This window comes from Malaya genurostris, chromosome 2, assembly GCF_030247185.1.
Source record: "Malaya genurostris strain Urasoe2022 chromosome 2, Malgen_1.1, whole genome shotgun sequence".
NCBI classification, from domain to species: domain Eukaryota; kingdom Metazoa; phylum Arthropoda; class Insecta; order Diptera; family Culicidae; genus Malaya; species Malaya genurostris.
This window is the reverse complement of record NC_080571.1, coordinates 38,077,049-38,097,565: the sequence shown is the minus strand read 5'-3', so window position 1 is coordinate 38,097,565 and position 20,517 is coordinate 38,077,049. Positions and strand designations below refer to the sequence as shown.

The window sequence follows — 20,517 nt, the reverse complement described above, 5'->3', positions numbered from 1 at the left end:
GCCGATAATTTGGCAGAGAGCAGTTCGATATTTCTCTACATTGTATACAACATTGCCCATCTGGTAGACGATGCTACAAGAACTTGCTGCCTCTCAATGCATGAACCGTGAGAGAATATTTCTACATCTCTCCGCTCCACCTTATACTCTGAGTATTTCACGGGCCTTACCAAAATAAATACAGTTTTGCAATGATCGGCGTTGTGTAGGATTTACCCAGAGAGAATCGCAATCTGACAATTATCGCAGAAAATCGAATCGATGATTCGACTTGATGATTCTCATACTAAGTTACAATATTTCAAAACCCTTGTGTAGGGCATTCACAGACATTTTCATAGGCACCACTTGTACAAAAGTTATATGCACATAGTTAGAATAAGAGGCAATAGTAAAATGATTCTATCACAACTATCCACTGCCCGTATATAATCGGATCGCAAAACGAGAATGAGCGACCGATTGTTTCTTCAGAGTGAATCCCCACAGCAGCGTGCTAGCCCGTGATGCTCAGACAGGTCATCGAGAGAAATTTGCTCTCGCACTGGTGTCTATTCTATGCTAAATGAACAAGGCCAGTTTTTTATTGCTGAGATGATATCCGTCTCCCTTTGATGGCGCTGACTGAATCGTGTGATGAGTTGCTAGAGAGCGTTTTTTGATACGTTAAAAGTCATTCTTCCTGAGAAGAATGTTCAAATTAGTAAGATCAATATCAACATAAAATGTAAGCGTCGTCTCTCCAAGTCACCAAAAGTTTCTTAGTACCTTATAACATCCACTTTATTAGAGCTCTACAGTATGCGTGGCACTTTTTGGCAACTTGAACGTACAGAACAAGTTCTGAGAAAACTTTCTCGATGCTGAAAAGCTGTGCAAGGAACTGATTCAAAGATTGTTCTGTTACGTCGGGTGAACATTAAAGTATGGGTAATTGCTCAAAAACGGACTTGGCTAAATGCAAATTGTAAATATATCCAGAGATGACAGTTTGTTCATTTGCTCTATTTTCACTTAACAGAAGTATTTCACATTTCCACATTAATTTTTGGTGATGTTTCTTTTTTTGGGCTAAAGCGAATGTGTTTCGAATTCCGTTGATTGTAGGTTAGAAAGCAAAGCCTTGGTATTACATTCCTGTAAAGGAATTTGACCTTCTGTTTCAACAGACTTCGCAGTCGATTCAGAGTGTACAGAACCATTGCATGGGTGATGCTACGATTCTACTGCGTAGTGTCAGTCAGTAGTGCCCTTCCAGGTCGGGGCTCGAACATACGACAACTGGTTTGTAAAACCAGTGCGCTATGCATTGAACCGCCAACCCGGGACGAGGTAGGTTAAGTAATCAGAAAAACATTGGAGAGAAACGTTAACCACTTAGTCCTGCTATCCGAATATATAACAGCGAACAAATAATTTTTAGGCGAGACGAAGTTCGACGGGTCAGCTAGTATAGATATAGATATACTAGGTCATCCTAAAAGTACCTGGAGTTTAGGTCTTAAGATCTGTTTTTTATATCTATTTATCTAACCTCGGCTTTAACCAAATTATGGTCGTTCCCTAGGGACAATATTCCAAGTAGTACATGGATCATGGAATATCTCTTGCGGATGTCAGTAGACTTAGACTAAATATTCTTGGTTGCCCTGGTGATGAGTGTTGAAAATTGCAAATCGATATAGGTAAGGATGCAACAAAAACAGAAAAATCCTCTTCACTTAGTTTAAAACTGTTTCAATTTCAAGGTCTTGTTATTTAGTTGTTAGTTTGGTACACCCAAACCTCCGTTTACGTGACCTTTTTTTACGAACCAAATCCCAAATAACGTAAACTTTCATTTTTACGAACCTACTTCGTAAAAAGAGGTTTTTTGAAAACGATTTTTTTCGGCACATGGGTATTTTTGGAACGAATTTAACGAGTAGATGCCGGAAAATAGTATTTTGGAAATCCAAGATAACGACTTCCATGAAAACCCTTACACTATGGGTTTTTTTCGTAACGGATCACAATGAGCGCCTATGTTTCGGAAGTGAATTTAGGAACAAGGTTATACAGGGTGTTCCACGAAAAATTTCGAATATCAAAATGCTATAATAAGAAAAGGTTTGATAGATTTCAAAGATTATTTGTTTGGTTTCAACAGGACGGTACTACGTGTCACACAGTCAACGAAATAATCGATGTTCTGCGAACAATCTTTGAAAATCGAATAATCAGCAGAAATGGTTAAAAAATATGTTACGCCAACCATCCAGAAAAAACTGCAGCCCTGTTTCAAGTTGCTATTGATAACATGAGGCCAGAAACAATTTAAAATGTACTCAAAAATTGGGTGGATCGAATTGGTTACTGCCAAGCCAGCCATGGGGGTCATTTGAACGAAATTATTTTTCATAAATAATTTTCATGTGTCAAATATATGTATAATCATTGAAATCTATCAAACCGTTTTATTATTATTGCATTTTTAAATTCGAAATTTTTCGTGGAACACCCTGTATATCCAGTATTCTAGACTTCGACCATTGTTTGTTTTTATTGCCGTGAACATGTTCCGGGATTCGTAGCCGGTTTACATCTTCATAACCAAATTTCTGACTATACATTTCCTAAATTCAGCTACAGGTATGGTAATATTTATTCACTAAAGAGACATATTGTCGAAAACCACTCTATTGAATAGCATCCTTCTCTAGTGGACAATATAAAAAAATCATTCCTTGTATTAGATAATAGTCCCGAAACGTTAGGTTCAGTTGCACCCACGGTTCAAGACTCCGAACCTAGCTTTGCATACATTGAAAAATCATAAATATCAACTACAGAATTTGTGAACGTTTGCGAAACTATTATACAACATGTAACTAAATTCTTGACTACCAATAAACCGGATGTTGCCATATTGGATTTTGTAACGACCCCAAACATTATTTCCTTGCACTTACTCTTCACATTCGTTCCGAAAGTAACCATATGATTGGGAGTTCCACATTCATCATACAAAACTTTTTTTACAAAGAAAATTCCAAACAACTTAAACTTATTTAACGAACTAACTCGATTCACGAAACCCCGTTTAGCTCGGAAATGAAGGCTTAGGTGTATAGGAAGACGCTCGTGAGATTGAAATTAACCTGTAATTCTGAGACCTTCCGTTAGAATCTGAGCTTGTGAGAATTGGTCGAGCGGTATCTGATCGAGTTTCACATTTGTGCACTTTTTACCCCATTACTCCGGAACCGGAGGTCAGATCCCGATGAGATTAATAGCAAACTATAAGACAACAAGACCTTTCGTTTGAATCTTAGTTTGTAAAAATCGGTCCAGCCATCTTCGAGAGAATCGAATGCATGTTTTTTACATACTATGACACACACAGAGACATTTTTCGATTTCAAAAAACTGAGTCGAACGGTAGTTGAAAAGTCAAATTTCACAGTGATTGCATAGCCTTTCTTTGTGAGGAAAGGAACAACTTACGCTTCTTGTTGCTGCGAGTTGCTTAGTAGACATTTCCTATACACCTAGTAACTTAAGCGCATAATAAAAGTATAATTCATGTAATACCTCTTCCTATCATTCTATCTTATTGAATGTTATAATCTAATAGAATTCGGAAATTAACGTTCCAATGTATTAACGGCAGTATTACTTTAGCTTCTAGCGCCATTCCACCTATCGGGACTCCGAAAACCTACTGCAAGACAGCAATGGTATGTTTCGTAATTCAGTTTGCTCAAAAACTGTGACACTAAACTACTGCTTGGAAAGATTACTGCAAAGTTGAATCGTTTTTGCGTTAAGTTCGAACTGTGCTGGTGGAAATTAGATTTCCAACCTAAACCTAAGGTGTGTTGACTTTTCCCACCTTGGCTAATGCGCTGTTCCGTGTCATGAAATTTAATCATGCTTTCGAAAACTTGTTGAATAATTGGGGAGTTTTTCCATGCATATGGAAAATGGTTTAAATTATCCCTCATTCCCATTTTCTACTGTTGAACCCAATTATGCCATTGTGGCGGCGTAATTTTCAGACTTGAACCCATGCTGAATTAAGTCGTTCCTTTCGTGCTAATTAGAAACAGTCACCGTGCTTCACAACAGTCAAACGGCAAAGAAATATCCTAATCTGCCGGAATACCGAATACCGGAGACGTTTCACCTGAGCGTTACACCAGGAAACCTTTCTCTTTCTCCTCCTGCGTCTTTGACAGCAGTCTCAGCTTGTGATGACGAAGTAAATTGGTCTCGGCGGTGTGGTTTCATGCACCATAAATTTTCCACGACTGTTCATTTCCGACCCGGTGTCGATCCCCCCCTCCCCCTATAGCCTCTCAAGCTTCCTTGTCCCGTCCATTGTCAAATCCGTAACAGACGGTATTCAGAGGAACAAAGCACACACACACACTCACACACCTTGCTGAACTGGTGAAACATGCGAAAGCATTTTATCTCATTTCCGTGCAGAAGCTACCTCACTTGAAGCGAAGGTGGTACGGTTTTTTTTTCGGTGTGAAAATGAACCCGGCTACTATCCATTCAAGGGAAGCGTTTTTTTTTGCTCTCCTTCGGCACATTTGTGCTTCCTGCAAGCTCATCTTCACCTTGACGATGTCGTAAGGAAAAATGGAACACCCGACCGGAGCACATCCGATGGCGATGCTTGCTGACCTAGCGTATAACTCATCGTTGATAATTAGATTAGTGCTGTAAGCGGTATGTTCACCGCAGAAGTTGCACCATCAGGATGGCGATGGTGCAGCTCCTTTCGGTGTGTGTGTGCGCAGGGAGTTCGAAACTATTTTCGTATTTCGTATTTCGCTATCGGAATCGATTTATTTTCAGTTTACATCAAATTGTCGTCGAACGTGGAACGATTTCTCTGGAATGCTGTTCCTTCACTAATGCTTTCGAATCACTGGGTTTCCTTCCTGAAATAAGAACATTTACTATCAATACGGTCCAATAAAATAATTATGAACAAGACACTTACGCGTTCCAAACAGTAACTTTTCCAGTCCAACAATTGGGGACTCGAACAACAAACACCACACCGTCGCCAGGGTAACAGTGAAACCAAAGTCACCCCAGAATTTGTGAACTGCATCAATGTCATTGAAGTGGGCCGTGCTTTTCAGCGTTCCGGTCATCATGACTTGCGTTGGAAAGTGCAGCAAATACATACTGTACGAAAGTCGGCCCAGCGGTTGCCAAGCCGACAAACTTAGGAAGCTATTGACGGGTCCTCCGTACCCGTTGACGCACGCAAACACGATCCAGCTGATACAACAGGCCCAAATGACCCGATTGGTTGACTCGTAGATGGCATCGACGGTGGCCGGATGTTTCGAGTAGGTATCCGGTTGCTGAAGAGGATAATCACCAAAAAGGATAGCAGCCATAGCCACACCCGAAGCGAGCCACCCGACAAACACAACAATCTTCCCAATCCGTACCCGACGAGCCTTCGTTTGATGCAACACGTAGCCAAGAATGACCCCAACCAACCAGGCTGCCATTCGGATGTGGGTCGGATAGTACGTGAGAGCCATCCGATTTGCCTTCTGACCGGCAGCTACGTAGGCTAGCCGAAGATCGTTTACTCGGTACGTTGCAAAAACGCATCCCATGGACAGTAGAATCAGAATGACGATTGCGATCAGAATTTTGCGACCCCATCGCCACAAAGGGTAAATAATCAACGGTGACAGGACGTAAAGCTGCATGTCCACCGACAGGTACCAAGTGTGACCCAGACAGATCTCCGTCGGATTAACGTAGTTCTGCACGTACAACAGTGCTGACCACCAGTACTTTTCGCACGGGTCACTTAATGTTGCCACTGCTGACCCACTCCAGAACGGTCCCGATCCGAAATACTTCAGAAGGGTAGCAGAAAGCAGCACCAGTGCTGCCAGGGCCGGCGTCAGGCGCAGATACCGGTGAACGTACATCAGTGGGAGGTTTAGCTTCCGCTTCTTCTCCAACTCTTTCATGATACTCCAGCAGACGAGCATTCCGCTCAGCACGAAAAAAGAATCCACGGACACCGTAGCCGCCGCCACCAACATGCTGTGGTAGGATTTAATCCACTGAAAGAGATGCGGATTAGAAACTGTGCCAGTCAATCATGGCGACGCATCGGTTCTTACATCGTAAATGGCAATCGCGTTGTCCAGCGGTGAAGCAATCAACATCAAATAATTGTGGCAGAAAATAATCCACACCATCGAAAGTACGCGGATTCCGTTCAGACAGTCAATCAATTCGGATTTTTGCTGTGCCGCAGCCGGAGGACGTTTCGCCATCTGAAATAGTTTGATTCCGCTCGTGTAGAGGGAACCCATTGCCAGCGACGGATTAGGTTCACGATTATTTGCCAGAGCGAACACTTCGTACGCGGTACTCAGCACTATCAAACAGGCGATGAGACTGAAAATCACGCTGGAAAAGAAAATCGGGGATTGTAGGTTATTTTTCATTTATTCCGGTCCGAATAACGCAGCTAGTTGGTTTCAAATTGTTGCGCCATTTTGTTTCTTTTCCCTTGTTGCCTTTCTCATATAGAAAAGTTATGCAACCACTGTGGAAATCGACCTTTGAACCGAGGCCCAAAGGGCCGAGTGTTATATACCATTCGACTCAGTTCGTCGAGATCACAAAATGTCTGTGTGTATGTGAGTATGCTACAGACGTTACGAAGCGTTATATGCGTTACCTTTAAGTAAGGTATAGCCGTTAAAAAACGCGTTACTTTGTTGTAAGTTAAAGGCGTTACGAAGCGTTACATGCGTTGCATTTTAGAAAGTTATAGGTGTTACGAGGCGTTACATGCGTTACTTTTTTGTAAGTTACAAGCGCTACTTTTTTGTAAGTTACGTTACATTTTATTAAGTTGCAGGCGTTACGAAACGTTACATGCGTTACTTTTTAGTAAGGTATAAGCGTTACAAAGCGTTACTTTGTTGTAAGTTAGAGTCGTTACAAAGTGCTGCATGCGTTACTTTTTCGTAAGTTATAAGTGTTAACTTTTTTGTAAGTTACAGGCGTTATGAATCGTTGCAAATGTTACTTTTTTGTAGGTTGTAGGCGTAACGAGGCGTTACATGCGTTACTTTTCAGTGAGTTATGACATTACGAAGCGTTACAAGCGTTACTGATTTGTAAGTTACAAATATTACATACGTTACTTTTTTGTGAGCTATAGGTGTTACAAAGTGTTTCATGCGTTACTTTTCATGAGTTGTGGACATTACGAAGTGTTACAAGCATTGATCGTTTGTAAATTACAAGCGTTATGATGCGTTACTTTTTAGTATGGTTTAGGTGCTTCAAAGCGTTATTTTTTGTGAGTTACAGGCGTTACAAAATGTGAAGCGTTACATTCATTATTTTAAATAAATTACAGGCGTTACGAAACATTACATGCGTTACTTTTCAGTAATGAATAACCGTTACAAAGCGTTACTTTTTTGTAGATTATAGGCGTTACGAAGCGTTACATGCGTTGCATTTTAGAAAATTATAGGTGTTACGAGGCGTTACATGCGTTACTTTTTTGTAAGCTACGTTACATTTTATTAAGTTACAGGCGTTACGAAAAGTTACATGCGTTACTTTTTAGTAAGGTATAGGCGTTACAAAGCGTTACTTTGTTGTAAGTTAGACTTTTTTGTAAGTAATAGATGTTACGAAGCGTTACATTCGTTACTGTTTTGTTAGTTACAGGCGTTATGAATCGTTGCATGCGTTACTTTTTTGTAGGTTATAGTCGAAACGAAGCGTTACATGCGATACTTTTTGTGTGGTATGACATTACGAAGCGTCACTCGTTTGTAAGTTACAAACATTACATGCGTTACTTTTTTTGAGCTCTAGATGTTACGAAGCGTTTCATGTGATAATTTTCATGAGTTGCGGACATTACGAGGCGTAACGAGGCGTTACATGCGTTTCTTTTTTGTGAGTTAGGATATTACGAAGCGTTACAAGCGTTACTCGTTTGTAAGTTACATACATTACATGCGTTTGTTTTTTGTAAGCTATAGGTGTTACGAAGCGTTTCATGCGTTACTTTTCCGTACATTACGAAACGTTACAAGCAATGCTCGTTTGTAAATTACAAGCGTTATGATGCGTTACTTTTTAGAAAGTTTTAGGCGTTATGAACCGTTATATTTTGTAAATCACAGGCGTTACAAAGCGTTTTTTTTAAGTTACATACGTTACAAAATGTAACATGCGTTTGTGTGCCTTGGACGTTATGAAGCGTTACATTCGTTATTTTAAATAAATTACGAACGTTACAAAACGTTACATGCGTTACTTTTTAGTAAGGTATAGGAACATGCGTTTGTGTGAGTTGGACGTTATGAAGCGTTACATTCGCTATTTCATACTTTTTAGTAAGGTATAGACGTTACAAAGCGTTACTTTGTTGCAAGTTAAAGCCGTTACGAAGCGTTACATGTGTTACTTTTGTGTTAGTTACAGGCGTTACGAAGCGTTACATACGTTACTTTTTTATAGGATATAGGTGTTACGAGGCGTTACATGCGCTACTTTTCTGTAGGTAATAGACGTTACGAAGCATTACATTTTTGTAAGTTATAAGCGTTACATGCGTTTCTTTTTTTGTAAATTATTCGCGCAACGAAGCGTTACACGCTTTACATTTTTTTTAAGTTACAGGCGTTACGAAACGTTACATGCGTTACTTTTTAGTAAGGTATAGTCGTTACATTGCGTTACTTTTTGTTGGTTACAGGCGTTACAAAATGTGACATGCGTTATGAAGTATTACAAGCGTTGCTTTTTGTAAGTTAGAGGCATAACATTCTCTTTTGTAGATAGTAGACGTGACAAATCGTTACATGCGTAACTTTTTTTTGTAGATTTTAGGTGTTACAATTTCAAAATGTACCACCGTTGCGAGGCGTTACATATGTTACTCTTTGGTAAGTTTTGTGTGTTAGGAAGCGTTATATGTTTTACTTTCTGTAAGTTATAGGTGTTAAAAAGTATTACAAGAGTTTTGGCATCCCAAGTTTAACATTGAAAAGTCACTTTTTTTGCAAAATCTACTGGAAATGTCAAAATTATGATTATTATGAGTACAAATGATCCGATAAAGACATGAAATACACTGATGATATGTCTTAGCGAAAGGAAAACTAATTTTGAAGGAATATGAGCATAAATATTATTCAAGTGATTTAATTGTTCTATTCTATCCATGAAGAATCATTAGTTCTTTGCTTGATACGAGAGTATTAAGTAAATTGAAATGTTATTTTCCAATGTTTCAACATTTTAAATGTTACGACGGTTACGTACCCAGATAGAGGTGGAGGGAGCTGACGGGCCTTGTTTCACTACATACAGAATATTTCGATGGGCAGGACAGTTTCTAGAGACTGCATTGCGGCCTTCCTATCAGGAAACATTTCCGCGCAATGCCGGGTAACAACCGATAACGAAACTGTTAGTTTTGACCCAGTTGGAACATCATTGAGATCAACGAAAAATTCTTTAGAAATAAGAGCAGATTCTCTTTAAATTATTTTTTTTTTGATTTTGTTGATTTCATAAAGCAACTGTTTCTTTCAAAATGTTTTCTGTGTCAAAACCTTTAATTGAATTGAATATTGATTTCATTCAACCCTTAAAGTATTTCACCGGGGGGAGCTTTTAATTATTTGATTTATAATGGTCTACTACAGCAGATCAGTTCAGTTCATAAATTTCTTATTCCAAAATTTTTGTTAGATTTACTTACATAGCAACAATTTCCTTTGCGCCCATATCTGGCACCGATTCCGTACATGTGATCTTCAAATCTGAAGTGAAATTCATAGTAGCCGTAACATTCTTCACCCACGCAGACAGATATTCGCCATCACAGGTATCCGGAAAACACGTGCCTATTCTCAAAGCCGGCTTGCTGAAACAAAAAAAAACAATAGCATTCAAAACATTTGATCGAATCATTGAATAGCATGCAAACACCCCACTTACTTCGAGTTGCTAGGGAAACCTCGAACATCGATGGGAGCACCATTTTTTACCGCACGGTTGCTATCAAGATTGAACGGAATCGACAGAAGGCAGTACTGGCCGCGTATTTCGCCTAGTGTCTCGTTGTTAGTGTCGTAGGAAAATTTTCTGCATTCTTCGAAACTGCCAAGATCGTAGAAATTGCCCTCGAAAATTCCCGACGGAATCTTACCCCAGGCGTCCAACACTTGGGAAATAGAAAAGTTCAAATTAATGAAGTGCAATTGTTTGTAACAGTTACTATCACAGGATTGAAATTGATTCTTCATAGCCGTGATCCGAATTGTTATGTTTTCACTCTGCTCTAAAAATATCAGAAACTTCTGGCCGGCACAGTAGTTTGCATTTCCTGAATTTACTTGAGTTATTACAGAAACAGATAGCCGGTAACAATTCACTTAAAGTATTTACCAGCGGTCAGTGATAGTAGCTCAACAATTCAAGTACTTAGTTTTCTAATATTACTCCCACACATTTCTTCACAATCCCCACTTAAAAGTTTCTGCTGATAATCAATGCACTTTGCACTTACTCGGAAAAGCCCACGAACTGCTATTTACTAGGGCTGCCTGCAGTTGCACATCACATTTCGTCGAATTTTTCAGTGCTGAGTTTAGTAGTAAACTTCCGATACTGTCGATAATGGTTTGCACACCCGACACTTCATCCGAAATTGCGTCATCCGAATGCGTCTGACCGAAACCCGGTACCGCACGGCAAACCAACACTACGACCACCGAAACCACTATCGTTACCATCTGGAGAGACTGCATCACTCCGTACGACCTTCCCCGGGGAACTAATCAAGCGCTCTGATGACATTTGATGCTATATACTGACTGGTCTTTGGTAAAAGGATCCACCGCCCCCCCCCCCCCCCCCCCCCCCTGAACGAACGGAATCGACGCCGTCATCGAATGTTTGTTCTTTGATAGTTTGATCGCATCGGTTTCAAGTGGTCATGAATAAGTGCAGTTACAAATAGATCCTACAAACTCGCTATCAGTCCGGAGAATGACTGTACAAAACTACAAACGTAATCAGTGAGACAAGTAGTTGCACTATCGGCGGACTCCGAGATTACCCGCTGGCATCGTATCCATCCGTAGATCAACGGTCATCGGAAAGGTGGAACGTTTCGATTAAAGCACTTTCGTATGGATCCACTCGTTTAGGTGCGATTTAAGATAGAGACTGTTCTCATAATGAAATTGATCAACGAAATACTTATGTCTTGATCAGCATTTGAAACGATAAATTATTGGAATAGTTTTGGTACGAATTATAAGTATTTGAAGTTACATTTGGCTTGGCTTAGTCATGGTCACTGAGAGTTTACAGATAAGAAAAGCCGTTTAATGTCAAACATACTTTGACTATTTAATGCCTAGTAGCTAAAATTTTTTGTCGTGAATACGACTTACTGTACTATGGGGCGCCTTTTCAAAATTTACCCACTGAAAGAGTGATAAGTTTTTGAACCTGAATTCTTTTTTTTTTGTATCTAACGTACACACTTAGAAATTTTCGCAGAATTCGGTAATATTTTACCGAATTTTCAACAGCTGACCGTTCGGTAATTCAATTGTTTGCTAAGCGTAATGGAAATTTTGTTGACATGTCAAACGACTACCGAACATTCAGTAAAGCAGTGGTGTCAACTTACGGATGGTTCGGTAATTTTTTTTTTGTTTTGGTTGAAATTAAAATCTAAAATCAACTTTTCATTTATCGATTACGCTTTTCTGTTTTGGATATGTGTTTTCCATAATTTTTCACTGCAAAGTGTGAAAAAATTTTGTTCCAGTCGTGGCCACAATTTCATTTCCCAATAAAGATAAAAAAAGAAAAAAAATTATCAGTTGTTGCTGGTGATATGTTCACCACGTAAATAAATTGAATTGAAATTTCAAACGCTGACTTCATGTACTGGTTTACATAAATTAACAGAGCCATCCAACACACTGAGCAATCTATCGAGTCCACCAGGAATTGACCTCGAACGACAAGTGTTGGCAATAATGGACTTACCGTTATGAAATCATCCTCTGCCTATGAGCATACAAAAGAATTTGAAGAACTTCAAAATTTCGAAAACATGTGCATCTACACCTCAATCCATTCGACAAGCCCCTTTAGAGGATAATTTCTTGCTTTTTCATCCTGCTTCATTTTTTTTTATCCTCGAGAAGGATTTTTCAATCGAACGATTGCCAGTGCTCCAATAAAATCTAGTAAGCCAAAGAGGAACGATTTAAAATGATTAATAATACCATTTGTAGTAACTTATAACTATACCATCTTTCAAATCCTTGAAGCATTCGTTGTGCTGCTCCAAAATGTTTGGTTCATATGTTGGCCAAACCTCAGTGAACATTTTGGTTTCAATTTTCTAAAATCACTTGTGATCTACAAAAAAAAACTTTTTAAACTCAAATCTGGCAGAATGCGAAAAATATTGTTTCAAATATAGGAAAAATAGAACGGCATCGTATGTCAGTTTTAAATTTAACATAAGAGCTGCTCGAATAAATAAAACTAGAACGTTTGTTCCAGTTTCTGCTCTATTATAGATCTTCCATATAGAACTTCTAGCTGCTGAATTCACTCTAAGAATCTGTCACTTGCTGCTGCGCCCGTTTTTTAAAAAAACTCATTCAGGAATAAGATAATATTGTCAAGATTGGCAATATTGATATAGATGTTGAGTGATGAAGTATTACCAGAGGAACATCTTCATGCTGAGCAGCAAGACTAGGATATGTACGAACCAGTGATATGACAATCTGATTTTTATAGCAGTTGCTGGGTCGACTGTGTAGTAAGAAAAATAATATAAAAATATTAACAGTTCACTTCAAGTTGGCGAACAAATGAAGATGAAAATCATAGTGATCCTTACTAACATCTTTATGTTCTAGGATTCTACATACCAACCAAACAGCGATCTTAGGCAATCCGTAATGCGCACTTTGTTAAAACCATATTGTGGTATTGTAACTGTTTCGAAAGAGATTTGTTATAAACTGATATCTGTTCTATGCATCGTAGTTATTTATATGTGAAACAGGTAGAATTTAGGTAAGCAATTCGCCGGTACGTACGTTAGTTGTAAACAGTAGGTAGTCAACCGGCACACCTCTTTGATTCTACATATGTTTATTCGTTTTGACGTAGTTACGTTAGTTCTACTGTTTAAATTATTATCTTTCAACGAGAACTTGAAATTTATCAAATATCTGTAAATTGTTTTAGCTGTAACTTCTTCATTTTTCAAAAGGCACGAATGGGATAGCCATCAATCTGTAGGTTTTAATAACAGTTTTAAAATAAAAATTATCAAAATCAATTTTTTTTTCAGTGTATATTATTTTTAAAGTGCCCAATCGATTCCCTACAACTTCTTCCTGAACGCCATTTTTGTACAATTAACGGTTTCCGAGTTACAACGATTTGAAAAAGACAATTTTTGTGAAATATTTTTGCATTTACGCCCTTTTTAAAATCAGTCGTGAGTCGGATTGACCTCGGTATCGGTTCAAAACTTATGGTTTGCCATACTGAAGCCATGTGCCATGTTTCATCCAAATTGGAGAAGGTTGAGTCTGATGGTCTGCTATGCATTTCTGTAATTGCTCATTAGTTCATTTTTTCGGTTTTTATAGTCTTTGTTAGAAAATCTTCGCGATATGTATTTCTGTGTACTGTCGTATGGATACCAGAATAAAAAGGTGGTATGTACAAAACAGTTTTCAATTGAAACTAGCTTGTCGTTATGCATGACATTAATTTCATAGGGTTCATAAAAGTGATTCTACCACTTTGTTGAACACAATCTTAGTAAAAATTGTATTTTGCCATTCACGACTACTATTTCTCGTATTATGCCGTAAGTAGAAAACATTTCGTTTTCATGTAATTTTAACGAAACAACAGCGAAATTCTATTCCATTCAAATTTACAGTATTAGGAAAGAACAACACTTATAGAACCGATACACTGAAGAAGGATGTAAATAACATTCCGAAATATGCGTATCTGTATTGTAACGTTTGTTATGCTTCATTAAAGTATAGTGACTTTGTGAAAGTGTAATAACGTGACAGTGAAAAAGTTGAATTAAATGGTACATAAATAGTGCAACTATTGAATATAAAAAATAGTGAAGTATTTCCAGTTTTGAAGAAGCTAAACTCAGTGGTACAAGCAGTCGACGTAATATTCAATTCTTTCAACAGGTATCTAGTGTTTTTATTTCTTAAAACAAGTTTGAGAGTGTCTGTTACACTAATATACGATGCAGTTTCATTAACCAAAACTTTTTTAGGAATAGAATGCACATGACGAACATCTTCTCGGCGATTTAGCAGTATTTCTCTGGGTGAGGGTGAGGAGATTGCAAGCTTGTTTATAAATTTCAATTGTTTGGGGAATCATTCGTACCGCATCTCTCCGATCAATCGGACGTTATTTCGTGCTCTTAAGCAGTGCCGTGTGTGTTTTTCCTTGCTAAAGGTTCTCCCACATTCGATAGTTTACCAGACTAGTATACTAGTGATCAGACGGTGCCTATCATCAAAAACTGCCGACCAATCACTCGATTTGATGCAAATATCTCGGACGTTATCCAGATATCAAAAGTTCGAGCGAAAAAGTTGAAAGTTGTCGTGAAAACTCTCGAGCAAGCAAATCAGATCGTTCGCCATTGTGAATCGCTAAAACGGCCATTAGGAAATCACCCATCGCTGGCACTGCTTGTGAGTCGGATACGTCTTACCTGTTAAACACTCGGTTCGGTAATGATGGCGCTTCGTTGGCTTGCGCCCTGTACAAAGCTGTTAAGTCGACGATGGGAGTGTTCCCAGAAGTGTGGCGAATAGAATGTCGATTCGACCCACACATCCTCCTTCTTCTCCACAAAAAACAAAAAGAATGTTGGCATATAAGCTTGTAATGGGTACACAAGTAGTATAACAACATTATATCGCTATGAAAAAAAAAAACAGGATGTCATGATCTTATCGTTTGACATACTATCCCAAACCGCGAGTAACAAATCATTTTCCATGTATAGCTCGAAGCAGGAAGGTGTATTTTCGATCAAGAAGTTCAACAAGAATTGAAAGAATTGTTATTCAGCAATAATTCAAGATCTGTTCTATTTCAAGTAAGCGACTTTGCTGTAGCCAACGATTTCCTCACAACTTTTGCGATAAACTAAGATTTTCTAACAAAATTCCTACGATTTTCTTATAAAATTTCTCGGCAGATTGTTCGAAGCTTGCTCGGTTACATGCACATATTCCGACAAATAGGATGGAGTTCTTTTTCTTCTCGTTGAGCGTTGGAGATTCTCACCATCGGGGGAAGAGTTCATATGTGACCTAGATTCCTGTTTGCTAGCCGATTCCTGCTTACTAGCTGACTCAAGCGGCCGCCATTCGTGGACCTTTTTTATCTGGGAAACGTGACGACGAAGTTGCTGCCGGTTGGAACCGCAAAGGACCAAACTCCCGTTCCTTTCTTCGGATACGACATATCGTTCAATGCCAAATCTACTGTCACCCTTGGCTCTCGATTGACGTTCGACGATCACCGTATCACCAGGTTTTATTTTGCAGACTTTAGCGCCACGCCGAATATCTTCTCGTTGCTTTGACTGTAATTTTGCTTCTCGATCTCGAGCTTCTAGATCTTTTTCGTTGTGATCAGACTTTCCCCGTTCTAGAAGTGGCAATCCACGCTTGATTTTCCGGCCTGTCATGGCTTCCTCGGGGGGCACCTTTGTTATAGTGTGATCTGCAGCGTTATAAGCTTGAACTGCAGCTTGCAATTCTTTCTGGTAGTTAGTGCCAGTAGATACTGCGGCACACATGGCCTTGTTTACGACTTTCATAAATCCTTCTACTAAGCCGTTTTGCTGTGGAAAAAATGGCGTAGAAAATAAAACTTGAATGCCTCGTTCAGACCAATAGCGTGCGAAATCTTCGCCATTGAATGGAGGTCCATTTTCAGACTTTATAGCTCTTGGGAAACCTTCCTTTTCGAAAATTGTTTCAAGAACCGCTCTAGTGTGTTCAAATTTAGTTGACTTTACAGGACGTGCTATAGCAAATCTAGATCTCAAGTCTATCAGCACTAGTATTGAAATGCTACCAAATTTTAAATAAGGCCCATTGAAATCAATTGCGACCGTATCCCAAACAGCTTTGGGCGCGAATGATCTATGCATAGGAGTTGGTCGTTCTGGCTTCCCGGTAATCGCACAAGCAGCGCATGATTTCACCCAATTCTCCGCATCTTTTGCCATTCCTGGCCACCATACTCGTCTTCTTAAAATGCTTTTAAGTTTGGCTTCCAATGGATGTCCAGAGTGAGCTATTTTTAGTGCCTTTTCTCGAAGCTCATGAGGTATCACTGCGCATCCATTTTTAATTAAAATTCCATCTTCATAACATAGATCATGTGCTATAGATTTAAACCTAAGGACAGCTTTCGGCCACTTCTTCATGTCAAGTGAGCAAATTACCAACTGGAGAATGTCGTCTTTCTTTGTTGACTCTCGTATTTCTTCTTCGGTTAGGAACTCGAAGAGCTGTGACTCCGATTGTCGTATTTCCCAAGGGCTTTCTTCTTTATTAAAAGCTTCGTCTTCTCCATCGTACAGCCGCGATGAAGGGTCCGCAATATTCTCATGACCTCTAATATATTCTATGTCATAATCATACGGACTTAGACGTAAAGCCCAACCATCTGCTCGTGTTAAAGCTCTTTTCGATTCCTCGCGTGCCCTTCTAAGAATGAACGCCATCCCTTGAGCGTCTGTGCGTAGTACGAAATGTCTCCCGAGCAGGAAGTAGGAGAAATGCTCAACTGCCCACACGGCACTCAATGGTTCTCGCTGGTTTTGAGCATATTTCCTCTCCGTAGTGGTCAGTGACTTTGAAGCGAAGCTGATTACACGATATGCACCATCTTTGTTCTGTTGAACCAACACGGCTCCTAAAGCACGCGGAGAAGCATCTGAATACAGATAGGTTCGGTCAAACTCTGAAAAATAGCCAAGAGACACCGTAGAGTGAATGATGCGATCTTTGATAAGCTCGAAGGCTCTTTCTTGTTCCTTTCCCCAATTCCACTTTTGTGTTGACGCTACAGCCCACAGTGGACTGGATATATCTGCGAAATTTTTTATGTAAGGACTTACAAACGAAGCAAGGCCTAAGAAACTTCTCAACTCAGATGCAGTGTTTGGTTGTCTGAATTTCCGAATATCTCCTATTTTCGATTCTTCAATATGAAAATGTTCATTCAACTTATGACCTAAAAATTTAATACTGGTTTGATCAAATTCGCATTTGGCACTATTTAATGAAAGATTATTTGTTCTTAGAATTTGCAACACTTGTGAAACTGTTTTCCTTAGGTCATCAATGTTATCAGAGAAAATCAACACGTCATCTATGTAGACTATTTTGTTTTTGATGTCTTTGAGAATGCGTGTCATCTCCCTCTGAAACACTTCTGGTGCGCAATTCACTCCAAACATCAAGCGAGTGAAGCGGTACATTCCGTTTTCCGGAAGAAAGGTCGTTAGATCACGCGATTCCTCGCCTAGCTCGAGGTGATAGTATGCATTTGAGAGGTCCAGCTTGGAGAAAAACTTGGCACCGTGTAACTTGATTCTCATTTCGTCAATTGTTGGCATCCTAAAATATTCCCGTTTAATGGCTTTGTTTGGAGCCCTCATATTAACCACTTAACGGAAATCATTTTTTCCTTTTGGAACTGCGGACATACCACTAATCCATTGGGGTGCGGTTGTAACTTTTTCAATTATTCCTCGTATCTCCATCTCCTCAAGTCTTTGACGTGCGCCGTCACGATATGCAGCTGGAATATTATAATAGGCATTGCGCACTGGGGAGATTGAGTGGTCGATGCTGAACCTAACTTTGACACCGGGCATTTTAGGGAATATTGTTGATTCAAATGTATTGACTGTATCTCCTATCTTCAGAAGCTTCATGTCACTGGCAGTACTCCTTCCAAGCAAGGATCGTTTACCTGCTCTTACTACGAGAAAATCAGCAATGACTTTTGGTTTTGAGCAGTCAACTACTTCAATTGCTGCCGTAAAAGCATATTCGACACGCATTGGTTCATTCGATGCATAAGCTTGTAGATTCCGATTCATTGTTCCCACTAGAGGACCAAGTTCAACTTTCCCTTCTTGAAATTGTGCTTTCAAAATATCCCAGTCTACGCCTCCCAATACATTTGCATCTGCTCCAGAATCTATTAAAAATTGTATCGGGGTAGACGAGCCAACTCTACAGTCAATTAAATCGTCTTGAAGCGAAAGAGCATTGATTTGCTATAAGGGACAGTTCGAAAAAGAAAAAAAGTCATGTATGTATGCATATATAATCGCCCTTATTCTGAATAACGTCGTATCGTTTTTTCGCTCGTATTCCATTCGTATTCCCAATAACGCTAGCAAAATCAAAGGTAGCTATGATTCGATCGAACCACATTCGATCGAAAAATCAATACGTCGTTATTCAGAATAAGGGCGAATATCTTTCGTTATATTACATATTTATTTGTAGGTTAGTCTTTTACCTGTTCATGGTCGTTCTTTATGGGTATGTCACGTGGAGGACCATCGTCTTTTACGACGTTCACACGACGCTCGCGACAAGCTGCCGCGAAGTGACCCATTAACCCACACAAGTTGCAAGTCTTATGCTTTGCCGGACATTCAGTACCTCTATGTAATGCGCGAAAACATCTAGAACATCTATTGCGGCGACTTGTTTGATCTCGTCGTAGGATTCTGTTACCATAGAATGTCGTTCTGTCTGAATTGAACTTCTTAGCTGAGATTGCAAACCTTCGTTGGTCTTCCGCTTTACGATTGAATTGATTTCGTGTATTGTTATACCGACTATTGCTGGCAGATAACACATTGGACTCAATCACAGACGATGCCAACTCCGCTTGAAACGCTTCGGCCCGAGTTGCCGATTGCACGATGAAATTCGTGTCATGGCCATATGTTCGAGCAGTTTTCCTGATGTCTTGATTCCGCAGTTCTCTTAAAAGTTGAGTACGAACAAAGCGGTCCTGATCATCGGGACTATAGCCACACAGTTGAACCTTTCTTGTCAATCGAGCATGGAAATTAACAGCAGACTCTCCGTCTTCTTGATGCATGATTGAGAAACTTTCGTGTTCGGCTGCCGGATCAGTCATGGACTTTAGATACTGATCAATATTCCTGATGAGATTTATGAAAAAAAAAAATATTCCTGATGAAATTTTCATAAAAACATTCATCTTCTAGATGCGGTCGCAGTTTTGCAGCACGGACTATGCTTTTAAGCTCTTCACCCATGGATAACAACAATAAATCTACCCGACGCTTCGGGTTCTTGATGTTCGACAATGATGCTGCTATCTCGAAATCCTCGATGAAACAAGTCCACGTCTCCCACATCTTGGTGGCTGGGACGTTTTTCGGAAACGGTGTAATGCTATCCCAACGGATGGCACTTTCCGCATTAGCATCAGAAATGGTACGTGAAGAGACGACTTGAACGGGAGGTGAATTTGATACTCTCTGTGTGTTGTTGCATTTTGAGATTTCTCTGATTATATTCTCCAATTCCTTTACTCGATCTTCTAATACCAGTTGACAGTCAGGAGCAATGACCGAATAGTGTGCGAATTGGTGTTCAACATCGCCAAACTGCTCTTCTTCGACTTGATGAACGGAAGGAGCACGTACCTACGTTCCTTCATGGATAAGCTTATCCGAATCAACACCTGGAGTAGCAGATGGAGCACGCACATATCTTCCTGGAGATGACATTCTACCTCTTGCTGTATTTTTGAGACCAATAATACAAAGACGCAATTTAGCTTAATAGAACTGTGGCAACAATCTGAAACATTAGAATCAAGCATTATGTATTGTGGATACGTTTTTTAAGTCGTTTCTCAGGACTGAGCATAATTGATCTCTTTGGTCTACCGAACGAAAAATTTCCTATTTATCCTGATAATTGAAAATCATCTGCGAGATTGGACTGATATTTTCTTGCATTCTAGGTAGGTCTATTAATGCAGTCCTCTTAATACGCTTACGCCTTGCGATTCCTCAAGCGCATATCATTTAATCGCGGTCATCTCGACATGCATTTTATTCGCGGTCCTCTCAACACGCATTTTATTCGCGGTTCTCTCAACACGCATTTTATTTGCGGTCCTCTCAACTCGCTTTGCACAAACGGTCCTCTCGACACGTCCTTTCAAATTGCACATTCAATTTGCACTATAAAACTAACTGCGCAATTCCTTTCGTTCGGTAGCCATTTTGTATTAATCTTTAAATTGTGGAAATTTCTATATGATGGGTGATTTCCCAATGGTTCGTATTCAAATAAAATT

General features: G+C 39.5%; 2 protein-coding genes across 2 annotated transcripts; one reads left to right on the top strand and one right to left on the bottom strand.

Annotated features, from left to right (window-relative positions):
• Positions 1-4,818: 4,818 nt before the first annotated feature.
• On the bottom strand, positions 4,819-10,865 carry LOC131432206 (nose resistant to fluoxetine protein 6-like). The gene is made up of 6 exons (XM_058598340.1): positions 10,595-10,865; positions 10,024-10,249; positions 9,785-9,949; positions 6,159-6,450; positions 5,000-6,098; positions 4,819-4,937 (listed from the first exon to the last, which is right to left on the bottom strand). Exons 1-6 carry the CDS (start codon positions 10,833-10,835, stop codon positions 4,858-4,860), a joined length of 2,103 nt encoding a protein of 700 aa, XP_058454323.1. The 5' UTR covers positions 10,836-10,865; the 3' UTR covers positions 4,819-4,857.
• An 8,543-nt stretch (positions 10,866-19,408) lies between these two features.
• Positions 19,409-20,001, top strand: LOC131432789 (uncharacterized). The gene is made up of 2 exons (XM_058599300.1): positions 19,409-19,643; positions 19,760-20,001. Exons 1-2 carry the CDS (start codon positions 19,440-19,442, stop codon positions 19,934-19,936), a joined length of 381 nt encoding a protein of 126 aa, XP_058455283.1. The 5' UTR covers positions 19,409-19,439; the 3' UTR covers positions 19,937-20,001.
• Positions 20,002-20,517: the final 516 nt, after the last annotated feature.